The 24,531-nt window shown below is 46.4% G+C and overlaps 1 protein-coding gene across 2 annotated transcripts in view; it reads right to left on the bottom strand.

Annotated features, from left to right (window-relative positions):
• LOC144145998 (short-chain specific acyl-CoA dehydrogenase, mitochondrial-like) overlaps nt 1-24,531 on the bottom strand; it is a 53,907-nt gene that overhangs the window by 13,821 nt on the left and 15,555 nt on the right. For both annotated transcript variants that reach the window (XM_077677898.1, XM_077677899.1), the window contains 5 exons: nt 23,229-23,378; nt 20,793-20,904; nt 15,382-15,497; nt 14,263-14,469; nt 7,861-7,998 (listed from right to left, as the gene is read on the bottom strand). In XM_077677898.1, the coding sequence (XP_077534024.1) occupies nt 7,861-7,998; nt 14,263-14,469; nt 15,382-15,497; nt 20,793-20,904; nt 23,229-23,378 (723 nt within the window). The remainder of the gene's footprint in view (nt 1-7,860; nt 7,999-14,262; nt 14,470-15,381; nt 15,498-20,792; nt 20,905-23,228; nt 23,379-24,531) is intronic.

Raw genomic sequence — 24,531 nt, 5'->3', positions numbered from 1 at the left:
CCCTTTTTTGCTCGAGTACGTATCAAGCCTACTTGATGTATAAGAATGAATTAAAAAAAAAAAGGAACATTTTAAGCAATATCTTATTGTGCTTATAAGGGCCTATTTCAAGGGTCATGCCTATTTGGGCATTTTAGCGTCTAAAAATGTTGTTTTCGGAAGGTTATATATTCTCTTTTGGGGTTTTCGCGTCAATGGTCTGCTACAACTGTTCTGCTTCAGAAGCCTGCTACACAGCATTTGTCTCACACCGTTTGCAAGCAAGGAGAATCCATGCGCCGTGTTAATCCCGCCGAGACGCAGAAACCCGTGCTCGAACCACCACCTCTCCTGAGGTTACCCCAAACAAGTAAATTACACCGCCAGAGGCCTGAATGCATCGACACCGTAGCCAACGTCGCCGCCGGCTGTCAGCATGAGCTTTTTGTTCTATGTTATTCTGTCACGTTGTGTCCGAGTATCAATGGTGAAAACTTCTGCCGACATGCCCTGTCCATTGCTAATGCAATGAAGAAAAACAAGCACAGAAGGAAATAAACACGACACAACCGCGCACGTGCCGCTCAAGGTCAAAGATGCCAACCAAGAAACACCACGTGAACATCTGACACACGAAAGTTTCAAGGTGACGCCACAAACATGTGCACAACCAGCAGCCGATCCCGGGGACATCGCCAGCCGTCAAGACACAGCACGTATAGCACAAAGGAGGAATGACAGATGGAGGTTACAGAACGAGCACTTCACCACTCCTTCAGTGCTCGCAACCACCGTCATGTGTCGAGCAACTTTCAAGGTCGCTAAACAAGTTTGGTTCATTCGGAAGACTGCCTCATTAGAACTATACTGATACCACTTTTAACACACACTTTGCTTAAATAAGCTATATAATTAGGAAAAAAAGGCAATGGCTATGCGACCCACCAGCTCGTTTCCCGCAACAGAACCTATGATGTCATATGTGCCCAGCTGCGCGATTGGCTGATGCCGGCAAAAGCAAACGCAAATTAGGCACGGCTTATAGCTTGCCAAATGAGCTACCATATTTTATGGTGTAGTATAAGTTGCGGTTCTTTTCTGAAATTTTCATTGGTGCGTCTTATCCACCGATGTGCCTTATGTATGAAATAAATCTGGTGCATGGCGGCCGCGCATGGTTTGCACTCAAAAAGGTGCCCGAGTGCTGCATTACGTCAGCGCACATTAAGAGATACAGCTCTATGGTCTAAATGAATTAAGTATTTCTTAGCAAGTCGAAGGAAGAAGGCTTTGATAGTTTTGCCTCGAGAGAGAATAACTTTAATGAAGACCAGCGATGTTAGCCAAGCCGTCGGGCTGGCTTGCTACGCTAAACGAGAGAAGGGGGAAAAAAAAAAAGGGAAAAGTGTGAAAACGAAAAGATGTCATTTGATGCGCCCAAAATTTTCAATCATAAAACTCTGTCCAGTTTTGTGCTCCGAAGAAACTCCAAGAGCACTTTGATTGCACGTGCAGCCTGACTGGAACCCGACCAAGGACCCAAAACAGCCCTCAGCTCAAGTCCCGCACCAAGCTGCCTGCACAAAGATAATATGAGTTTCTGTCTGCGCCCGGTGTACTTTAGACATGACAAATGTCTTCTCGTGAGTCACATCTAGAACAAAGGGGTGAAGATGCCTGCTGGATTTTGTACAGGTAATGTCCCAAGTAGGCCACATTCAAGCGCAGCCTATACAGAATGGCTTCCTCGCACTTGCTAAGTCCAGATGGCATTGTGAAGGTGCACTTGGGATCAATCACACGAAGAGGTGCGTATTGCCGCCTTGCATCAGTCCAGATAGACATCTGCGCTTTCCATGCGGTTGATGAAGCGAGTATTGCCGCATCCTTTCCCTTAAATGGGATCGGCAGAGCTTGAGTGCAGAGACTGTGGGCAGATGCCTAAATGCCGTCTCTAAGTACATGCTATCTGTGTGTATCAACAAACCATTTTTGAGAATTTAGTTCTGTCTAGACATTGGACGGTAGATGCACATGTCTAGCACTGCATACCGGGGGATGTGTTCAGAGGTGGCGGTCACCACAACCATGTACTTTCACCCCACTTTCTAACGAACTGAACCTCTATGAGTTTACCTGATTAACAAGTGCGTTTTGTACACCAGCGCGTCTTATACACCAGTGCGATTTATATAAGTTTCTTTTTTTCGGAAAAACTTTTGTTTTGAGGGGGGGTCAGACTTATACAAAAGTGCGAATTATAGAGCGGAAAATACGGTATTTGTGCTTAAATGTAATGCATATTAATTTTACAGCAGTAAGAATGGTGCGGTAAACAATGAAAGTTATGAAACTACACGTGAACATTGAAGTGCTGATGCGCACCGCTGTTGGTACTGGCTGCACTATGCTTGTTTTAGCTGCACAGCAGTCCGCTGCTCTGGAGTTAGTATTACACAACACTGGCCGATTGGCGTAAGCGAATTGCCTTGCGTGACCCTGTTTGTCAAGCATACCCCATGTTTCATGAAACGATTACTTTCTACCGTAACAAAAACAAGCCAGGTGCAAATACGGTCAAAAACAAAGCAACGGCGTACAACGGTTCGTGGATGAGTACGGTAGCGCCATCTGGGAGGACTGATGGCAAGCAAGGCTGTAGAGCCGAATGATGCACTGGAAGTTCGTTTGAATACGCGCACTTATGACTTCATTGCCGATGTCCCGAAAAGACACGATTTGGCGGGAGAATCAAAATTTTAACCTAAATTGATTAGAGGAGCACTGACACCAATTTTCAGCGTTAATATTATTGCACAGTTCGCTTCCTTCACTCAACAGAATACCCTGGCTTAAATATGAGCGGCCTGCGACGCGAAGAACATAGTTTAATTGGATCGCATTTATCGCGCCGACGGAGCAGCGCACGGAGCGGCACTCAGCAAATGGACATCAGCGTGACATCACTCCAGGAGAGGAAAAAGAAGTGACGCAACAGCGCTCGCCAAAAACTCGTGACGTCACTTCACGCGCGCGGCCCCACGAGCGGCGAGCGGGCGCAACACCCTCTCAAGCGGGTGCCGGTGATGTCCGCACAAAGCGGTGAGGTCAAACCGGGAGGCTGTCATATGCGCCGTTCGGGATGAAAGCGCGGGAATTTGAAACAAACGATTTTCAGGCCATTCAATGTAATTAACTATCGCGCGCTGAAGTATTTGAAGTGCTGTTTCAGGTTGGCCAGACCATGAAGCATCGATAAAAGCAATAAAAGTGTAGCATAAAATTTTCGTGTCAGTGCTCCTTTAAGTTCTCAGTGAATATGGCATCATTTGCTGCTGGAGAAGCACTAGGGGCACTATAAAACATGAAATCTTTTGCATAAAACAAACTTGTATTTTGTCCGCATGGCCCCTTCAAGGGTTAGCTGAAAATAATCTGGCGTGCTGCCTAATGCTGTCAATCGGTATAAAGAGTATAGCTACTCTGTGGTGTTATTCTCAGCAGATTTGCTGGCCATCCAATACTTCAGGACAGGATGACTCCATTTTTTATCTGGAACTACGTATTGCACTTTACCCCGCTACCATGGGATTAATCAGTGTTGCTATCGAGGAGCAGTTACCGATTAGGCCTCTTCCACGACAGCCCGTTGTTACCCGCTGGGAACATGGCCAATGGTGCAAGGCTTTTACGACAAACACTTCTGGCAGCCCAGACTACACTACACTTGCGACTAACTTGGCACGTTCGTGCACTTATTTCACATTCTGAGCAGATGGCATTCAGAAACGAAAAACTTGGGCACCATTCCAAATCGGAATGCTGAGACCATTTCGAAGGTTTGAGACACATCCGCCCTCATCCCCGCAGGATCGGTTGCAGAAAGAGCCATTCCAAATCTTAAATCTGTCCCGTACATATCCCATAAAGCTCCTGGATGATCTGTGCTAAAAGAACTTGCAGAGGTTCTAAGCGGCAAACATTGACATTCCAGATAAAATTCAGATCATGGAGCGTTCCAAATTACAAGTACACCCCGCCAACTTCCGTGGACGTTGAGTGTTGTTTTTTTTGCACACAAATATCGACTGAAAGGAGGTACACTTTCATGCCATAAAACATTATTACAGCTGGTTTGTCATGCCTTTTAAGTAGGGGTGGGAGAATACTTCAATATTTGAATACGAATCAAATAGTAAATAGTACCACCGCAAATAATTCAATTCGTGAATCGAATATTCGATTTTTCGAATAGTCGAGTGGATTTTCCGAATGTGGCCAGCTCTGCAAAAGCGAGATATTGGCCCACGCTAACGCACTGCTGGTACACTGTCTGCTCGGGAAGTTTCATCCAAATTGCGCTTTTGACGAGCGCGTCTTGCAGAGGCCGTAAAATTCATTCCGCTGCACGAAGTGCAGCTGAATGAAATTTACGGCTTCTGCAATGCATTAAGGTCCCGTGTCGATAAGAGCTTTCCTTCATACCGTCGCCGTCAACTCTGGCCACCATTCTGAATTCTGCAGCCGGATGTTTACATGGTAGGACAGCTTTCTGGTAAAGCAGTAGCCGCCACTTTTGTTGTCTTTGACAGCCCCTCCTGTTAAGTTAAAATCCTGAGATGTTCTGTATTTTTAATGTAGCTGATGTATCAGGGTTCGTACAGGCTTCAAAAGCAAAAATTCAAGGGTTTTCAAGGATTTTTAAGGACCAGCAACCACATTTTCAAGGTCCCCATCTAACGTTTTATCTGGGATTATTTATAACTTTTCCAACACAATGCAAAAGTTTTTGATAGCCCAATACCTAAGCACAGTAGTGCTCATTTAGGTATAGGCGCTAACGGGTTCGTAAATGCTCCCACAGCTTTATTTTTTATTTCATGGCTGGTATTTAAAGGTTTTTCTTTTTCCTTTGTTTTTGCTGAAGCTGTTTGATTTCGAAACTTAGTTAATGTTGCCTGCATCTCCTGCTTTGTCAGCAAGAGTATCAGCTGAAATTAAATCCGCAAGTGTTGTTGCAAGGCAGGATGAATAATGTACACATCCACCATTTGCACATAAAAGCAGCCGCAAATGGAGCGTATGAGGCACAGCACACATGCACAAGCGAGCGTCCACAGACTAGATGGAAGATGCAAGATAGAGAACAGAAGCTGGCTTTCACTGGATTGGATTGAGAAGTGTCTGTGCCCAATGTTACCTTGTAATAATGAAAATTGGTTGTAGTGTTTAACGCGTCGACGCAACGCAGGCGATGAGGCGCGCCGTAGTGGAGGGCTCCGGATTAATTTTGACCACCTGGGGATCTTTAACGTGCGCCGAAATCTCGTACACACGGGCGTCGTTTTTGCTTCTTTTCGCCTCCATCAGAAAAGCAGCCGCCGCGGCCGGGAATCGAACCCGCGACCTCGTGCTCAGCAGCGCAACGCCTTAGCCACTGAGCCACCGCGGCGGGTGTAATAATGAAAATCCACCAAACTTGTAATTTCATGCAATGCACTGAAACTTGATTGTTACAATGTTTCCTTACATTTGTTAACACCTAAAATCCCCACGACACACACTTTAAATTCTTGTGAAAAGACAGGGCCATTGATTTTCTCCGGAAAAAACACGGGTTTTCAAGGACCGTTTAAAAATTCCAGGAATTTCCAGGCCTTGAAATTGACACTTCTAAATGCAAGGGTTTTCAAGGACCTGTGCGAACCCTGTGTATGTTTATTGCATCCCCCCCCCCCCCCCCCTTCCGTTTTTAGACCACAAGGTATAGTGCACATGGCGATGCCACAACATATCTTTCACGCTTCACACTCCCGATGTGCTTCCGATGAAGTGCCACATTGTGGTCCGCGATTGTGGTTGTGCCGTGTTTGTTTTCGCATCATATTGTTCATGCCTGCAAAGTGCTCACTTCAGAGTTACGAACTGCTGTCTAGTCGTTGCCCATGATTGCAGTACAGCAACTCCAGTGAAAGTCATCGTATTTTTTTTAATTTTTATTTTAAATGCACATTGTGCCCGCCCTGAATTCCTGAAGTACTGCCTCATAGTAGTTCGGTGACTGGACTGCTGCGAATAAGAGTTGAAAAGTGCGCTCTTTGGGTTGAAAAAAGAACAACATGACTCCTGAACATGCGAAGTAGCTTCTGTTTTTGCACGAAAACCTATGAAAAATCGAGGCCTGTAAAAAAAGTTGATGTTCGATATTTGGCATTTTTTACAGCTTCGATTCAATATTCGATTTGAAAGTTACTTTTCCGTATTCCCACACTCCTACTTTGAAAAAAAAAAATGCCGTACTTTAAGTGTTGAATCGCCCAAATTTCAAGTAAATCTGTTAAAGCGACGTCTCTTGTACTGCGCATTTTTATGAATAAAGCAAAATTACTTTTTCACACCACAAGATCTGTCAGTTATTTTTATTGCTAGTGAAGAATTTGTCTTAAAATACGCCGCTGAAGTAAATATGAATTCGGCCTGCATATGCCTAAGCTAGAGTGTCTGATGCCTATTCATGCCTACATGACACTTTTGTGTGCCTGTTATAGGCACCTAAACCCTTGATTTTTTGGGCCAAATGAGGCAGTCTCCGGTTATTTTCTATATTTAGGGTGCTTTATTTCTTTTTTCGATCCCCAAGGCAGCATTTTGAAAAGCTTAAAATGCCAGCACAACCTTCAGAGTGTGCAGGGAAGCTTCTCAGACCAGCTGCATATTGGCACGAACCACGAACTAGGCTTGTTTGTTTTGTTTTGTTTTCACCGCCCGGCCATGCCGGGCTTTGTTATCTGTGTCCCAAGTGAAACGCGTGTTGCATTCCTCCTTTCTCATGCTTTCTCACACTCGCTTGCACATGTCATGTTGCTGACTGCTGCTTCACCTCCTGTCTATTCTTTGAGTTGTTAGGGTGCACAAGTTCGCCCCAAAACTTGTTTTTCCTTCAAGCCAACTGCGTCGTCTTTGGCTACGTGACAATATTCATCCGACACAGCTTTCAAATTCCGAGAAGAGGGGGCCTTCATTCTGCACATACAGCAGTGATCCCAACTGAATCAGCAGCAAAGAGGAGGTGGAAAAAGGAATGCATCGAAGAATCTGTAAGTAAGAGCAATGATGGGAAAGTGTTAATGGACCCAAGCTGAGAAAACTCACCGTTGAAGAACTACACAGATGGTCAAGAATAGGTGGCATTCATTGAAAAGTTTGGCTGTCAATTCCTTCGCTTGGCAACACTGGAAATGGCCGTGGACATGGCCGAAGCACCATGGACATGGCGCGGCTTGTGCCACTGCGGCCGCACGCCGAAGAAAAAAATCACACCAGCGTGCGTCGTCCGCTCCGTTTCAACCAGATTATCAACGGTGGTGTCAACAGGGTTGTTATTAATCGCACTCACATTGGAGTCGAGGCATCAATTTGCGTTCGGCGGGCTAGAGCTTGGAATGTCCAACCCATATCATGGGCTTAGCACGGAAAAGTACCGCCATCCCGCGGAGCCCGACGTAACCAGTGTTGCCTGCATGCGTGCCTCGCCAGTGAATACAGGCTATAGATAAGCTTCAGAATGACCTGTGCAGCAAACACTGCAAACAACTTCGGGTGATCATCTTTACTAAGCAGCTGCTGACTGCTGCAATCTACTATAAACTGCCTGCCCTATGAGGCTACCAGTATTTCCCATGGTGGTCACATAAATCAAGCTGGTACACAGAAAATATTGAAGTGATGTAGGAGCAATATAGGAATGATGTAAAAATGGTTAGATGTGGTGTCAGAATGGTGCAGAGCTGATATAGAGGAGACAGAGCTGAGGTAGAGCCGACAGACGGCCAATAAAAAGAGGTGGCTAACAAACGACGAAGCACTCTTTGTGCAGCCCACCTGTATGGCCTGGAACTGGTGCAGGGGTTGGTTGAAGGACTGCCGCTTCCCTGAGTACTCGAGGGCACACTCCAGGGCAGCCTGGGCGATGCCCAGGGCCTGGCCGGCAATGCCGATACGACCAGAGTCCAGGACACTCTGAAAAGAGCAGCAACGACAGTGCACCAAGCAGGGAAAACTAAAAAAGCGACTATCAAAGCCCCACATAGCCCTGCGCAAAACACTACACCGTCATCAGTCAATGGCCAGCATTCCTGTGCCATAGCCAAGGCTTCGAGATCATGCGCTGCCTAGCAGAGTGGCAACTGGAAAGAACATTATGTAAACTCTGAATGGAGAGATACGACGTGAAACTTTTAGCTCAGAGCGACGGTTTAGAAGTCCAAATTGCAGTGTTACCACTAGAGTGACACCACATGCACAAAGCGAGTTTATATAGTCAAACCTCGATGTAATGAAGGTGGTAAAATTTGTAATTTACTTCACATAATTGAAATTCGCGGTTAAAGTGAAGTGTTAACCGCATAAAGCGATTCCAGCGAACGAAAACATGGCAAGCATACACGGATGGCACACTGTTTCTGTTTCTGTCGGAGCTTAATGGTCTACGTGGGCATTAGCATTAACCGCATGGAGCATTCTCTGATTTGAAAAACGCGCCTGGCAAGCCACAGTCAAGCTGACGCAGCCGCAGAAACCACCCACACAATGCAGGTAGCTCCAGTGACTGTTTTTAACCACTTGCTCAAACGCAACACGAGGGGCAAACGAAGTTGTTCATGTCGCGTGAGCGTGCGGGAGCACGAGCGGCCCCGGCCCGCAGTAAGAGCCGATGCACACGACAGCTGCTCAGCTGACAAAAGAAGTCCCACACTTTATTTGGGGCAGAATATATACAAACTAAGTGGCGCCACACGCTAGTGGCAGCCTAACTAAATGGCTGAAGGGTGGCGACCTCTACAGTTCATGCGGGAAAAAAAGCGGATAATGAGGGCAAAAACTGCACTGTAAAACGTCATTCGTGCTGCTTAGGACAGCGCCCATCAAATATCCTTCGAGGTGGTAAGCCTAATCGCCTCTGGTGGTGCCAGCCGGCATCCCCGAGCGCTTCGAAGCTCCTGCCATAGGGTGCACGCCTCACCACGGGCGAAAGTCGCCAGGCTCCTCCCACTGCCGCGTGCAATGCGAGTCACTTTCTGGCCGAGGCACAAGCCGCCGCCAGCGCGTGCAATCGCAGATGCGGGTGTGAAAAAAACGCGAGCGCAAAGCTCATAAAGACCCAAAAGTGCTCTGCCATGCACTTGCTGGAACGATGAAGCCCAACAAGCCTAAGTCAACTTGAACAAAGGGCAAAGCGGTGGCATGCGGCAGCGGCGGTGCCATATGCAGTTTGTAGGCAAGGAGCTTGTAGGCAAGGAGGGTTGCCCTGGGCCCGTTTGCCCGAACGCGATAAGTGCGGGAATAAGTTCTCAACTACGACTTTAGCGATGTCTAGATTATAAATCGTTTGCCCGAAACTGGTACAAACGCTCAGTTAAGGTAGCGTTTCTGTCGGGTTTTTTGGCAACCGGCTTATTTGCCGTGGCCTACTTCAACTTATTGGCGTCTTATTCGTAAGCGAGAACTTAATCGAGAACTTATGCGTACGGGCAAACGGGCCCTGGACACCGTTGCTCACTGCATCCGCGGGATTGGGCGACCCGTATCGCTGTTCATGTTTAATCGGGACCCCGTTTCGGCGCTTGCGTCTCCCAAAATCTACTTCTGCAACCAAAATTTCGTGCCTAGTTGTCCATGAAACTTTGTTACATTGAAATTTCGGCAACGGGACTTCGTTACACAGAGGGTGAAAATACATGGTTGTGCATACACTCAAAGTTAAAAAAAAATTCAGTGGTTCGTTACATCGGGGGTTTCGTTACATTGAAGTTCATTACATCGAGGTTTGCCTGAATTTCAACCTTTTCCGTCCGAGCCCTTTCCATTGTTTTGTTTGCCCTTTCCCTTTCCTCAACCATGGACTGCCTAACTTCATACTGTTTGCAGCGCCTGTTAGAAGAGCCCCTTTTAAGCAAATACAGTCATGTCTAGTTAATATGGACCCCGTTAATATAGATACCCCACAATATAAACAAAACTTTTGGCTCTCTCGCCATGCAATTCTGCCCTGTTAACCCTTTGAGGGTCACAGCCGTACATGTATGGCATCGGCAAACACTTTCAAAATGGTCAATGACGTACATGTACGGCATTGCTTGTATCTTTAAAAAGCGCGCCTTTCTCGCCAACTTCTCTTGCTTGGCATGTGCTGCCACACTTCGGAAAACGTCAAATTTTTTTCTTACGCCGATGGCTTTTCCTTTTATTTTTTTATGATTTACTTCAGCGGCGCGCTGGCTATCGCTTGCGCACCCACTAACGAGGGGGCGCGCTGGGTGGGCCCCCGGGCGCCTCTCGCTTCTTGTGCCTGCCACAGACCAAGGTTGCCTGCGAAACTGATGAGCTTCTTTTCTCCTTTTTTTTTTGTATTTTATGGGTGATGCGCCGTATTCGCCCCGAGCGCGAACACAGTCGGCACCTGGCGGCGGCGGGACGAACCGCTCCTAGTGTGGATGGCGCTCTCGCGTCGTCTGCTTTTTCACGTTGCGTGCGGCGCAAGACGCATGCTACACACGACAAAACAACCAATATGTGTGGTCGTTTGGCAGTAAGCAATGACATTGTTACCTCTGCTTGCGCATTTCCTCTAGAAACGCAATGATCAGCGGTCGTTGCGGGTTAATGCGCCGGTTTAACGAAACATCTTCGTCCTGGTCACCGCTTGAGTGTGAAACGTGTTATAAACATTGCTTCCACACATTGCACTTTTCGTATTGTTGAGTGCAGTCATCTGCCGTTTCGGGAACGTCGAAGGGTGCTTTTTGAAGGTGGCGTGGTGATTATTTAAAGGATAAATGTTTAGTACGCGAAACGGGTAAGAAGCGACAAGACCTGTGCATACCTGTGCATACGCGTGCAAAATCCACACCCTTGTAAAATTGAGCTGTGTCCTTATAGAAAGAAGAAACAAACAAAAACATTTACACTGCACACGACCCGTGTGCTATCGCTTATACATTACCGGACACGTATTTTACACCCGCAAACGCCTGTGTGATCGTGTCCTTCCCGTACCTTTTCTAAAATAAATACCATTTTTGGACAGTCGTTGTTTATACTGAGGAGGAGGAATAAACATTTATTCAACTGTATCGAGTTGCTAATTTTACGTATTATTTAAAATACGTTTGTATGAATGCGCAAGAGTATTTAGGGGGGATTTTTCGATAAAATTAAGCAGTTGAGTTTGCGTCTGTCATGTGGCATTTCGTGTGTCATATTCATATATATCATTTTCAAGTCCGACATGAATCACCTTGTCCAGAAACATGCCTCACTCAGCATAACCAAAGGCCTAATATGGTCATGTCTTAACCTCTTGAGGTGGACCTAAGTTTAAAGAAAGAGGAGAAAACGCTAATATAATGCACCTTTTCCCACATGTGTGAGGGGTGTGTGCCATGACTCGCTGTTTTTTTTTTTTATTACTTTTTCCCACAATGCTTGCTTTCAATACACTTTTGAAAAAGGCGAGCCACAATTCCTGGACAATCCCGCACCAAAAGGGGGTTAATCAGTTTTGAAAATACGTACTGCTTTTTCACCGCTACAGAACACGACGCCTAGTGTAGTTCGATACATGTAAGTAATAGTACTGATAACCATAGTTTGGCTTTTCGCGTTACATGCGTTCTCTTCTCGCTGCTCTTGCAACGCTGGCAGGACCCCCCCCCCCCCTTCTCGAAAAAAAAACTAAATGCACAGAATTTCATTTTTTAACCAATCCTCAAGAATTAAATGCCAAGACAAAGGCGATATTCATTTTACAAAACAAAGTAGTTACCGGGAACCCGTTGCGCTGATTCGCAACGAGAAATAAAAAGGAAATGTTTTACTACATCTGCAACAGCGCAACTTCATTTATTGCCGTCTTTAGGGTTCGTAAGCGACCTTATACGCAAGAATGCAAACACATCTCGCTGTTGCAGGCACCTGTTAGACTTTAGAAGGAACGCAAATGGTCAACATAGCAGCCGTAACAGAAAATTTGTGCTCACTGTGAGGTCCCAGAAGCTTGGTTTGCACACTGGAAGCCTGCTTGTCACTTTGCGAAAACCTAGCTAAACATGAGATGTTCATTGTACTTCGTGCGTTGACAATTCAATTCGCAAGTTCACTTGTGACGAAAGCCGTAAATAACTGATCCGAAACCGTTATTCATCAAACCTTCCTTCAGAGTCGTTAAAATTTCATTTAAAAGACCCGTTAGAGCGGTACATTTATATCTCTGCGCTGATCAAAATTCAGTAATTTTATGTTGCCTTTTGAACACGCAAAAAATATCGTCAGCTCTTAGAAAGAATTTCGGGGCAGTTAAGTAGTGTTACCGTTTCAGGGCATCCCACAAATGCAAGAATGCGTCATGCTACCAGTGAAAACGATTGAGATTGCCGCTGTAAACTGAATTTCAGAGATCGAGGCTTCCTGATTTGTTTCTATTTATGCTTTTATTGAAGGCTCAAAGCCTTAGTCTGGAAAGATCGAGCTTGCTGCGAGCCACAGCGCACAAGTTCATTGTCACAATTACGGCCATTCTGAGATTCCCGATGAGTCGTCGCTTTTTTTGGCGTAGTAATGAAAACTGACTGCCGCTTCCATGCTATACATTCAACGTTGAGGAACAGAACTACAGCATACCACTCTTGTTTGCACCTTTCGTGCGCACATACGGCGGGAAAAAGGCACGAAGCGCACCCACAGTGTGCATTCTTACGGGCCGCTCAGCGGAGCATCCACACTAGCAGCGCGACGCTGTCGCCACCTACATGTCGAGCTCACGGCGAATATCGCTCCCGCATCTGGCTGCGCGCCCCCGCCTGCACAGCGGCTGGTTTCGGTATCGTTCTCCGGGCACTTCCCGCTTTTTGCGCCCGCGAAAGTGATGTCTATCTGATTTTGATTCACTCAAAAGGTGCCGGCTGGTTACTCTCTCGTTTTTATTTAGAATTTTCCTTGTGTTACTCATGAATAAACCACATATATGTAACAACACAAACGATTTTTTTGTCACTTTATGGTCACCCTAAAAAAATTATGATAATTTTTTTCTCGAAATAGGTTCATCCGAAGAGTTTAAATCAACAATAAAAAAAAATCGACCATGGTTGGTCGCATTTGGCGAAAAAATTCGACACAATCCAGACTATTGACGGCTATTTAGGGGTCGAAACGGGTAAATACAGGCATTTTTGTCTCGCCATTATGGACAGGGGTCCACAAAGCAAAAAAAAAAAAAAAAAAAAAAAAAAAAAAAAAAAAAAAAAGACTCCAGGCCCCAAATGAGGCCCCAGCGCGTGCCAGAAATTAACTGGTGGCCGAAGAAGCAAAGAAAGCCGAAGCATGCATTTATCTCGGAACGCTCTTCCTTCCAGCACCACTGAATTAGATACAGGGCATAAGTGATCAGCGAACAATAGTGACGCCAGGGTGACACCCTTTCCTCATGAAACAAGACTGCCCGGTGCAGCATACACTGGAAAAAGCAAGTCCTGAGCCCCAGGACAAGCAAGAGGACGATATGTAGTTCCCGCCAATATTCACTGCGCATAAAGGGCAAGGCTGTACACTTCTCCGGTCAGTTCGGAGGAGGCAATGGCTGGTGTTAAGTGTAAGCAGACCGAGCTTTCCGCTCATCTGAAAAAGGAAATATGCCACTTCAAAAGTGAGATGCCTGCAGCACCTGTCCAATACGTGAAAGATTGGATTGAAAAAAAAAAAACCTTTGCATTGACCTTGCAAAGTCGACGGTGCATCAGCGGATAGAAGGCATTGGTGCAAACCTACACACCGTTTTTTGGATAAATAAACAGAGTTCTTTTTTCCAACGGTTACGCCTTAATGTTTCTGTTTTTGACCTTGATTCGTTATTATGAATGATTCACATTATGGATGATTTTTCTGGGGAACGGAGACGTCCATATTAACAAGACATGACTGTACTATTCACGCTCAAAAAAGTTTCTAAATTTCGATGAACACCACCAAGGTTGCATTCATTATTACAGTGCATTTTTAAAATAAACACAGCACGTCTGTACACCCCTTCCATTAGCAAGCAACCATTCTTTCAGATCTGCATCTTCCATCAAACCGTTTCACCAGCTCAACAATAGGGTGGATTCACCAGGAAGGATTTATTAGTGTCTTCTGAACATGCCGCACCGCCTTCATGACCCAAGGCAATAAAAGTGCATTCTTTCAAAGAACCACACGCAACCGCCATAGTGCCAACTGCCCTCTCACCATGGCGATCTTGAATCCAGCTCCGTCTTCCCCCAGCCGGTTCTCCTTGGGGACGAGGCAGTCCTCGAAGATGAGCTGGGCCGTGGAGGATGCTCGGATGCCCAGCTTGTCCTCCTTCTTGCCCAGGCTGAGGCCAGGAGTGGGCATGGGCACGATGAAGGCGTTGATGCCCTTGTGCTTCTTGGACTTGTCCACCGTGGCCATCACCTGGGCGATTCAAACCGTTGCTTTCCGTCACAAAAAAACTCCTATGAGCAAGTTGAACACAATTTCAAAATAAATTTGCGAGTGAGTATGAGCGAGTACCTTTGACTTGGCTTAGGTACGAGAGGAAGTAGAGTGGTGGCCAGGAAAAAAAAAATGGGGCTTAACGCGCTTAAGCTCTACTGGGCTACGAGGTGTGCCATAGTGGAGGGCTACGGATTAATTTTGGTCACTTGGGCATTTTAAGGGGGCACACTGGTCTTACAAACATTTTTTTTTTTGCTTTCCAACCAATTTTGACATAATTTCATAGGCTTGTTCACTTTTTTAGCTGATTCCAAATATCTAATTAGTTTGTTTTTTTTAATGCGCTAGATTGCCCTACGGCATAACAGGGAAGTTTATAGGTACAAAATTGCACCAGTTGCACGCAGAAAGCCAAGAAGAAACCGGTACTGGGGTCCCCATATCCAACGCTTAAGATCGGGGGGGTCTCCCAGGATAAAGCCCTGTGCCTCGGAGGTGTTGGATTCTAGCGTTTCTAAGACTGTTCCACAAAAGGAATTTTCGGAGGAAAAGCTGTGCGCACCAAGAGAAAAGTGATACCTAAAAAATGCTCTTTTTGGGCAATTTTTCGGTCCCAAAGACCTGTGTGCCCCCTTAAGCATGCTGCACCAATGTCTTTACACATGGGCATTTTTGCTTTTCGCCTCAATTAGAAAAGCGTCCGCTGTGTCTACGAATCAAACCCGCATCCTTGGGCACAGCAGCACAACGCCTTAGCCATTGGCATTCAGAAAAAGCCACATTACACCAAGTTGATATCTTATAAATGATAACTGGTACTTTACAAAAAATAAAACATGTGCAGATTGGCTCTGTGCGTATGTAGTAATGTGTAACTAGCATGCTTACAATGACTGCTTCCCCCTCGTAGGCCGACGTTATCCACGCCTTGGTGCCGTTGATTCTGTAGTGGTCCCCTTCCAGGACTGCAGTGGTTGAAGCTGCGCCAGCGTCGCTGCCATTACCTGATGAGGAGGGGGAAAAAGGGCAAAACAAGATCGCAACACACATTCCAAAACACCACACGTTTTTTTTTTCCTTCTTTGAAACTGTGAAATAGCCAGCATCAGTCTTGGAAACCAAACACCGCAGGTAACGTAGCTCGGCCTCCTTCTACCCACATCAACAAAATTTCAGTGCGTGTTAAAGGTCCCCAGGAGGTACAAGTCCATCTGTGGTCGCCCACTATGGTACACTGCGGCTTTGGCACCCTCTATTTAAAGGGGCACTGAAGTGATCTGTAAACATTGCGGGATTACGAGGGCAAATTGTAGTCTGGAGTCTGTAGGCCATGTTTCGACCGCTCTCGTTGCGTTTACGAGAATTTATTCCCCAGAAAAATCAACGCGAGAATGCTGTCCTCCTCTCTGCATTCTTGCTCATTTTCGGTGGCGTTTTGTATCACGTCAGAAAAAAAATGGCTTGGCTTGACTGCGCTACTGAACGACTCGCCGACCTTCCGACAGAGTCAGACGGCCCAAAGTTTAGTCCGCCAGCCGCCAAAGTGTCGTCGCAATTTGTCCACTCAGTTGAAACTAAGCCACAACACCCTTGTGAATGGAAGAATGTGCCTTTCTTTACTTTGTTAGTTTGTACACTGTGTCAAGCTCCGAGTCCGGGTCGCTCCACATAAGCACTGCACCAGTGCACATGCGATGCTTCACTGACTGGTACACTAGTAGAAAAATCTAAGGCCAAATGAAGGCCAACTGAAGGCAGGAGAAGAGTCAGCGAAGTTAATATTGGCAGTGAGATGTTTGAGTGGCGCCCCCTGGCTCTGACGTCGGCTTAGGGACTCGCACCGCTGTCGTCTGCTACACTCCACTTGTGAGGGGCAGCAGTGCCTGTGCTAGAAATCACCCCCTTTGTTGCTGTAGTGCGTTGAAAAGCATATTTCTAGTGACTCAGTTATTTTGCCAGCTTCTGACGCATCTGAATAATTTGAAGCTGTATCCCCCACAAGTTTGCAACACACGAGGAGATAGAGAACTTTCTTCAGAGCATCGGCCAGAAGATAGTGTGTAACTCGTCCTTTCTAGCTTAGTCGCGAGGATCAGCAATCAGAGCTCCTCGATAAGTATTCAAAATGCGTAGGCTTCTCTGCAGTATTTTTTATTTGCTCTTATGAAGACTCAACAGTCTAATGCTACGTACCAAGCAGTGGCCCCTACACGTGCATCGTACAGCAGGAAATAAAGCGGCTTTCTTCTGTTTCTTTCGTTGTTGTCTTGCATCAGATTAATGTTTCTTGCTTTTTTTTCTGCCCAACGCATTAATTTTTCTGCGCCGTCACAAACGTCTTATTAGGAGGTTTTAGGATATTTGGGAGGCTCACAAAGGTCGTGTGGGTATTTCCTTCATGTTGTATGGCATACGTTCCCTTCTTCACAAATTGGCTTTCATTACGGCTGCGTGCAAGAAGGTGCATATCCGCAGCGTGCTTTGTTTATTCACATGCAGATACAATGAGGAGGTTTGTGCGACGCCGCCATGATCGCGCCCTAAACAACGTTGACCACAGTACTCGAAGGCGGCTTTTGTGCTCCGAATTTCTATCGTAATCATATCGTTATCATAACGAACTGACTCTCAATCCGAACAATGGTGACATGATTATGGTGTTGAAGGCATGATATACTCGCTAACTAACACAATAAATAGTATACCTGCATATATTACAAGAATCGAAACCGAAGAATATTTCCAAGCAGCTCTTTATTGCTTTCCAACCCTTCCAGGTGCAAAGAACAAATCCTATTCTACTTGGGATGGCGTTACACACAAAAAGCTTATTAGGCACAAAATACCTTTTTTTTTCTGTTACAGGTGGTAACTGTCCTAGGCAATATTCCCCTCTCTGCTTTTCGTCCACCAGCATTGTGATCTTCTTTTCGTCCCCTCGACAGCTACTTTTACTCTCTTGTCCTGGACGGAGGACCCAGCCCACTAACCAGCTCGATTTAATTGTTAAATAAAGTTTTCTCCTCCTGCTCCTCCTCCTCTTGAGTGCAGTTTTCCTATAATGCATATCCGAATATCGGGAAGATATGGCTGTGGAAAATGTACCGAAATATCCCTCCAGGTATGAACAAACATAGTGTTACTGCATAGGTAACGTAGACGTGACTCTTTTTGCTCAATTAACGTCCATAATGGTTAGACGTCTGGTATAAAATCAGCACGCGCCTATATACACAGTGGGTTATTTGGAACTCAACCTAGAGTTTTTGCAGCCCGTAGTGCATGTCGGCAAACTTTCATGCCTTGACAATGTAAATTGATGTGACACAACACGTTCGAGCATTCGGCAAGGTTGCAAAAACTGTTTTACCTTACATATGATTACCGGGAATCGTGATGCCTTCTGCCAAAGCCGACAGCCCTGAAGGCCCAGAATTTGTTTTGGTCTTCCATTTTCGCTGTTGTCGGTTATTAGCAGCTGACTGTTGTTCGAAAGATTCCTTAATCGAGAAGCTGACGCCTAGCTCCGACTGTTCGTGCTCCGCACAGAACCGACTTCGCAAGGAATGGGGCGACGCCGGCAGTGTTTGTTCCGTAGCGGTATCCAAAACTATACTTTAACTGACACCATGAGCTAGAGTATGCGATTTTAAGCCTATTATTATGATAAAAAGTTACCCGCACGCCAATTCTGGTGCAGACAAGCATCAGACGTTGATCGAGTGCAAAGAAACAGCAGGGAGAGCGAGCCTGAGTGAAGCAGACGACAAATGCGAGAATCCCTAAGCCGACGTCACCGAAGCACGCTTCGCAGTGCTGCCCGTGTTCGCGCTCACCGCCAATAGGTACTAAGGAAATAAAATCAACCGAAACTTTTAACGTACAGAGTAAAACTAGGGTGCAGGAAGCACTTTTCTGCGCTGGGTGAACTAGCACCGGGGCCTTTAAGCACAGCGGTCAGCAGCATGACCTCACAAAACATCCTGCAGGTCCGCATTCTTTGCCTGTTTTTCTCCTTGGCTTCAGCACCGCTGCTGGCCACCCTAACACTGCATTTGTCCGAGCACGCAAGCTTCTTCTGTTGACGAACTTTTCCAAAGAATGCACCTCGTTACAATGCTGTTCACAAAACTAAGTGACCACTGCTTTGTTGACGTTTAGAAAGGCCGCAGCCATCAATGTTTTCTTTTGTGCACGTACACCATTGAAGAGTGGCGGCAGCCTTGCCTTTCAAAATGATACAGTGCGCTTCCAGTGGTTCTAAACTTCCTCCACTTGGACCGCTGGCTTGGGCCTTATCTTGTAGCGATAAAAACTTCCGCTTTTGTGCTGGCGAAGGCATCTTACTGAGAGCAAACACGCCGATCGCCGAAAACACAACAAACAGACGCATGCTGTTCAGGGGTAGCGAGCTAGCTAGCCCACGCCAAAGCCGTGCAGCCGTGCTGTCTCTATTGATTGATTGCCAATGGTATCCCATTTGAAACAGGGTGATGATGGGTGATGACATGTTGCCCCCTGGTGGTGTCGCTGCGAGGCTGCTTCCACAGCCGATGGCCTCCGCGATAGGCTACCGGTGGTGCGCCGTAGCAACCATAGAGTTTCCAGTGAGAAACTCTACGGTTGCAATGGCGCGCTGCCAGCAGCCAATCGTGGAGGCCTTACACGGAGGATAGAGCCTGCTGCACGGTCTTTTTGTAAACAAAGATGGCGGCGGCGATGAAAGCATGCTTTGGCAAAAGTTCATGCTCTCCGAGGCCGGAAAAAAAAAAAATGCATTTCAGCCCTTTTTGGACACTGCTAGCCTCAAATGGGTAGGTAAAATGCCAACTAGACTTGCAGTGAATTTCATTAATGCGGGATCGCTTTCCGAAAACATTTCATTGCTACGAGATATCAAATACATGGGTGTCTATGGGCATTCGCCAGTGACCTTAAAGGAGTAGTGACACGAAAATTTTATGTTCCATTTTTATAGCTTTTATCGAAGCTTAATGGTCTGGCGAACGTCAAACAGCACTTTAAATACTTGAGCGCGTGATAATTAGTTACATTTAACGGCCTGAAAATTGTTTGTTTCAATTTCCCGCGCTTTCAGTCCGAAAAGTGAATATGACAGAATCCCGACATGACCTCACCGCTTTGTGCGGACGTCAAAACACTGTGGAGGACGGTGGCGGAGTTGTTTCAACCACGCAGCCTTTTATCCCCTCTTCCCCTCCCCACCGCACTGGGTTGTATGCAGGTGAGCTCCCTACTGAGCTCAATAATATCCCCAGTGCACTTTCCTTTCCTTTCTTCCACCATATCACTTCTCTCTCTTCTCTCTCTGAACAGCTGAGCTGCCTGGATGTGCTAGTCCTACCACTGCGGCGGAAATTCAATGACCGCTTTCATTAACAGTCCTGATGACGACTTCTATTGCGATTCCGGGCTATATTATCGCTTTCTTTCCCGTGTTTTGAACTTTATTTTTGCCAACAGTGTCTTTCGGAGCAGCGATTATGCCTGCAGCTCTGGCTTCGTGCACCAGTTTGTGAATTCACCGGCGCCCATGTGGCCTCTCGCGGGGCTGCGCACGTGCAGTGACGTCACGAGTTTTTGACGAGCGTTGGCTGCGTCACTTCTTTTGGCTACCTCGGGATGATGTCACGCTGATGTCCATTTGCTGAGTGCCGCTCCGCGAGCTGTTCCGTCGGCGCGATAAATGAGGTCTAATCAAAAATATGTTCTTCACGTCGCAGGCCGCTCATATTTCAGCCAGGGTATTCTGTTGAGCAAAGAAAGCAAACTGTGCAATAATATTAATGCCGAAAATTGGTGTCAGTACCCCTTTAAAATATTTCTTTGCCGCGGGAATTTCGCACTCGCGAGATTTCGTTATCGCGGGGTTTGACTGTAATTTATAAATCCGCCAGACTCATTTAAAGCAGAATTAACAAAACTCAGGTGCCACGCTTGGCCCATTACCTTTCGCATCTGCACAGTAAACATCCTGCATTCAAAAACCATCATTCCCAAACACACGGTTGCCAGGACAGTGATACGCTCTGCCTGCGAATTATAAACTCACTGCAGTACATTTGTCACACTCGTGCACTCCTGGCACTGTTTCTATTTCCTGCGCTGCCAGACAAACCCACAAATGCGCGAATGAATTCCGTTAGTCAAGTATTATGAAGAAACACGACACACACCCACACCTGCATACGTCAGTTCTTGATGAGAAAGAAACCAAACGGTCGTAACACAGTACTGTTATGGTTCACATCTTTCCATGTTCATGACGGTGTACTCACCCGGCTCAGAAAGGGCAAAGCAGCCGATTTTTTCGCCAGTGGTGAACGGTGGAACGAACTTTTGCTTCTGGGCTTCCGTGCCAAACTTGAGGATGGCCCCCAGGTACAGGGACTGTGGTGCAAAAAGAAAGAAGCAGCAAAGAGGCACTGAGACTGGCCATGCAGACTGGAAACAATAAGGTCAGCAGTTTAGCAAGCACAAAAGAACTTGCTTTTGCCTGCAGACTAACATATGGGATCTCACAGTAACAGCCCCGACTAGATACACCGAGGCAACAAACACCAAGCAGTGCTGACCCTGCAGCGCTGCCTGAAGACTCTACATGTGCCACCGATTTGGCAACAAAAAATTTTGGCTGACAATTACAATACTCCCTAATGCGAAAGTTGTGCACAGGGCGAACTGCAGTCTTCTGGGTGACGGCGCATCCCCGCTGCGTCTCGAGAAGTGATTGCCACATCAGGGAACGCACGAAGGCGCACGATATACTCTGTCGTCTCGTAGCACGTTGCCATGGCGGAATGTCTCGTGACTTTCACCCTACTTTCATCTTCCCCTTTCCTTCTTGCTCTATCTTCTGTGGCCTCTTTGTTCTCTCGGCTATCCCGTAGTGCGTCGCCGCCAGAGAGGATGTCTCGCACCATCTTGGCGTACCGCCTTCCCCCTCACACTTCCCCCTACTTTCCTCCTCCGCTTTCCCGCTTGTTCTATCTTGCCTTCTGTGTCCCCTTTGTTCGTCGGTTACGAGGGACGAAGGCGTCGTGAAACCACAGGAGTGGGCGCTGAAGTGCTGTGCACTAAAAAGGCTTTACTCCCCAAGATATACAGGGGGCAGACAAGCACAGCTTTTGTCAAAAGTTTCCAAGCCATGCCCAAAGAACATAAGCCCCAAAAAATTCAATATATATATGAGACATGTTTTATGCTTCAAAATGCACCCCCACTTCTTGCTGTCATAAATTAATTTGTCAGCCAGTGAGCGTTAAGCTCTGGCTTTAAAAATTGAAACTTTTGGTGTGGCCCTAAAAGTTTTAACAAGGACTGTATGTGACTGCCACTCATGGCAGACATTGTCGCTAAGTCGACCACGGGCTCAGGCTTGGCTTCTCGTCACTGAGGCAGCGAGGTTACTGTAGTACTGGGGGGCCAGTTAAGATGGATGCGATTGTAGCCTAAGTTTTTTGCGAGTGGAGGTTTTGGCAGGAGACCAATCAGAGGCTGACCTTACGAGCCCATATTGGTACACCATGGGAGACAGTGTGGCCCAGTAGGAAGATTACATGCATATGGAAACTAGGCTAGCCACATAGTATTGTCCAGTAATGTATGCAAATGGAGGTTGACAAGGTCCCCGCACAGTTCAGCACAGCTAGTCTGTCCGTTACCTGGGGCTCTCCACAATTCATCACTGAAGGCTTCCCTGTATCACTTTACGCACATCCGATATCCCAGAAGTTCACCAAAAAGTTTGCTACCCCATCCCTGCATCCTTCAAAGTCCGGTCACTTTTAGTTGGGGACTTCTGCAGCCCCACTGTATTTATCAGCGTTGGAAAGGCCTAGTGTCCACAGTGCTTCCAGGCACGAAGGGAAGTAATACCCCTGTCACACGGGCACTTTCAATCGTGACTGAGTCGATCCAGATCGAGCTCAATCCAGATCGGGCGCTGCTACATGGCAGTTTCAATTGCGATCGAGCCCGATCCCGCTCGAACTCAATCCTGGTTTCTCAAGCACGATTGAGGTTTCCAAGAGCGATCGGATAAAAGGGGTGATACTTTCGCCCACACTGACTAATGTCACAGGTGACAACTTCAACTAACGGCACAAATTGTATCAAATAACTTTACCCAAATATGCGTGCAGTAACATTTACATAGTTCCCTATACCTACGACCGCGCAGAGTTACCAGACGCCGGTCGCGAAGTACATTTTTGGCGTCGTTTGGCGTACGTGAGTGCAACTGGTGCAACTTCTCGATTGGGATCGAAACATGCCATGTAGCAGCGGCGGTGCGTCAAGCGTGCTCGAAAAGTCAATCGTGCTTCGCTTCAATCCGGATTGAAAGTGACCGTGTGACAGGGGTATTAGAAAGCATTAGGTGAGCACCACTGCAAAGCACCTCAAAAACGTTACTTCTACAATTCCTCAAGTTTGAAGAGGGCAACGACACCATGATACGAAGGTAAGAGCTGCAATGACCTCCTAACGTCTGCTGTGCAGCCAACAAAATCCAAAGTGGCATTTTTGCAAGCACAAAGGACGAGCGTGGTTTAGCGTCACCGAGTCAACATTCACAAGGGTACGGGCTTTCTTACGGCTTTGCCCAGTCCAAAACAGGCCCACTCAAGACTGCCCAATCACGCTGCCGCTACTTGCATCCCGAAGGACATGAGGGTCAAGGTTGGCCTAACATTTTTATGATCACAACATACGTTGTTGACGCTCATGACCACGGCGGTGGAAGCGCATCCGCGGGCGATCTCCTCCATGCCAATGGCATAAGCCAGGTAGTCCAGCCCTGCTCCACCCAGCTCCGTAGGCACGGCCACTGCCATCAGGCCCATCTCACCCAACTTCCGGATCTGGAATATGGGACGTGATGCAAAGAAGCGTCAAGTGACAATGAACCGTCATTTGTAGATTTTTGTACAACACTCAGCCAATCAGTGTGCTTTGGAATAAGGGATTAAAGAAGGGAAGAGGTTTGGGAGTGTTGTAGTACATGGTTTTCGCAATGAATACAGGCGCATACTCGGCGAGGACAAGGCAAATACGGAGCGAGTGCTAACTTTCAACAAAATTGTTTACTGCAGATACGCACAATTATATTCGCATTCGATATGCAAAGCGAAAGGAGGAAATGTGCATATAGGTGCACAGACCCCCAATAAACAATTTTATTGAAAGTTGGGGATCGTCCCATCTTTGATATGCCGGTCAAAGACATGTCCAGTCTGCGCTTGTGTTTATTGTGAAACCAGCTAAAGGTGAATGTTGGATGTTGGGCTAGTTGGTTTGCCATTGAAAAACCCCCCAGCACTGCATACAACGTGGTAAAAGGGAGGACGACCAGACACAGTACCGATACGTGCGTCATTTGTATACATTTCCCAGGAATAAGGGAAAGCGCACACCTTTGCATTTTCGTCCCTTTGCTGCATTTGTCCCTCTATGGCATTTTACATGCTTTACAAAAAAAGAAGAAGGGGGCTGTAGATTGCTACCAACTGCCCCAAGTTTACATTACTCAATAACATTTTTATTCGCTAGGAAAATACCACTGGACTCGGGAGCCACAGCGGCACGTAACAGCCTTGGCCGTAATTGTGAGCCATGCACTACAAGTGTGTTATGATCTTCTCACAAAGAGCATTAGTGACTAAAGCTGATAACCAAGCTGAAATATATCAAAATAAAATGTGCATGGAGACCAATTAGTTTTTCTTCAATATATGTATTCTTAATGGGCTGTTCTCCTCGCATACAGGTTTTTTTTATTAAAGCATTGAAATATGAAAACAACTATAGTGTTGCTTTTTCTGAGCACATTCCAATGTTAGTAAGCATTAATTAGCTAAAACCTTTCCAAGAGCGAGAGAAGGTAACAAAGTCGTTAAAAACAGCTCGCTCATTCAAACGTGGACCAATTAATTGCTTTTGGATTCTGCCATACAATCCGAGACAATGGTCTAGACTTGGCCGACGCTAAAATCCGGGACACTAGGCAATCAAATT

The sequence above is a fragment of the Haemaphysalis longicornis genome, unplaced genomic scaffold, assembly GCF_048455015.1.
Source record: "Haemaphysalis longicornis isolate Haplotype H1 unplaced genomic scaffold, Haemaphysalis longicornis Haplotype H1 scaffold_7, whole genome shotgun sequence".
In the NCBI taxonomy this organism is placed as follows: Eukaryota; Metazoa; Arthropoda; class Arachnida; order Ixodida; family Ixodidae; genus Haemaphysalis; species Haemaphysalis longicornis.
This window is presented reverse-complemented; position numbering and strand designations above follow the sequence as displayed.